Here is a 1,038-nt window from a genome sequence, read left to right on the forward strand (position 1 = left end):
ACTTTGACCACATTGACATCGGACCCATCCCCATTTCTCACCTCCCACCCCATCAAACCCACTCCAGTCACAACAACCTCATTTACCCATTGCCTCCTCCTGGTTGGGGCTCACTCCCTTTGTCCACACCAACCCCAAAACCCACACACTGTGCCCCGAAAAACCCCCACCACCCCACTGACCGCCTTCCGCACAGCATTGGAGGAGAAATAGAAGATGAAGGGGTCGAGCGCGGGGCTGAGGGTGGTGATGAGCAGAGCGTAGGGCCTCCACGTGGGGCTGCGCTGCTGCACAAAGCCCACCACATGCGAGAGGTTGTAGGGTCCAAAGCAGACCCCAAAGATGACCATGGTGGCCACGGCCAGCCCCACGGTGTGGTACTTCTTCTGCAGAGGGATGTGGGGTCGAGTGAGGAGGGCACGGATGGGGCGGATGTAGCAGAACACGGTGATGGCAAAGGGGAGGAGGAAGAGGACGAGGAAGAGCTTGAGGCGTAGCGGGAGAACAAAGCGCAGCTGGGTTGGGGAGAAGTCATCGTAGCAGTGGTAGCCCCAGCGGTGTTTAGTCTCAGAGGTGTTCTGAGAGGTCCATGGGGTGGTGGTGGGGATGTGGGGTGTGTTTGCGTTTGTGCAGGCAGAGAATTGGAGGGCAGAGATGTTGAGGTCGGTCTTGGGGCTGGAGATCCTGTAGATGTTGAGACTGGGGATCTTCGATCCACTGGGAGCGGTGACGTCAGCAGTGGAGGTGTTGGGGACATCGGTGTCAATGCCGTTAAGTTGGGTCAACTCAAATCCCCCAAGCTGGAATCCATTGACCCCAAAACAATGGGAGTTGTCCATCTTCAGCCCAATGGGGTCAACGTGAGTGGAATTGTCCATTCCAGATGCCCAGGTCTTGATCTGATACAGCCCAAAACCACGTTCCCCATCAGCCTCAGACCCACTGACCCCAAACTCTCTGTGATGTTCTGCCACAAAGACGATGGAACAATGGGACAATGCCACCACCCAAAGGACGCGCTGGCGGCCATCGTCCGCC

General features: G+C 57.2%; 1 protein-coding gene across 1 annotated transcript; it reads right to left on the reverse strand.

Annotated features, from left to right (window-relative positions):
- Positions 1 to 6: 6 nt before the first annotated feature.
- LOC104916843 lies at positions 7 to 1,030 on the reverse strand (the record flags this gene model as incomplete). Its single annotated transcript, XM_010727874.3, is given in 3 exon segments — positions 7 to 117; positions 120 to 1,015; positions 1,018 to 1,030. Coding segments are annotated over 3 exon segments (948 nt in total), but the record flags the coding sequence as incomplete, so codon positions are not given.
- Between the last annotated feature and the right edge of the window lie 8 nt (positions 1,031 to 1,038).

Source organism: Meleagris gallopavo, unplaced genomic scaffold (assembly GCF_000146605.3).
Source record: "Meleagris gallopavo isolate NT-WF06-2002-E0010 breed Aviagen turkey brand Nicholas breeding stock unplaced genomic scaffold, Turkey_5.1 ChrUn_random_7180001949184, whole genome shotgun sequence".
Lineage (NCBI taxonomy): Eukaryota > Metazoa > Chordata > Aves > Galliformes > Phasianidae > Meleagris > Meleagris gallopavo.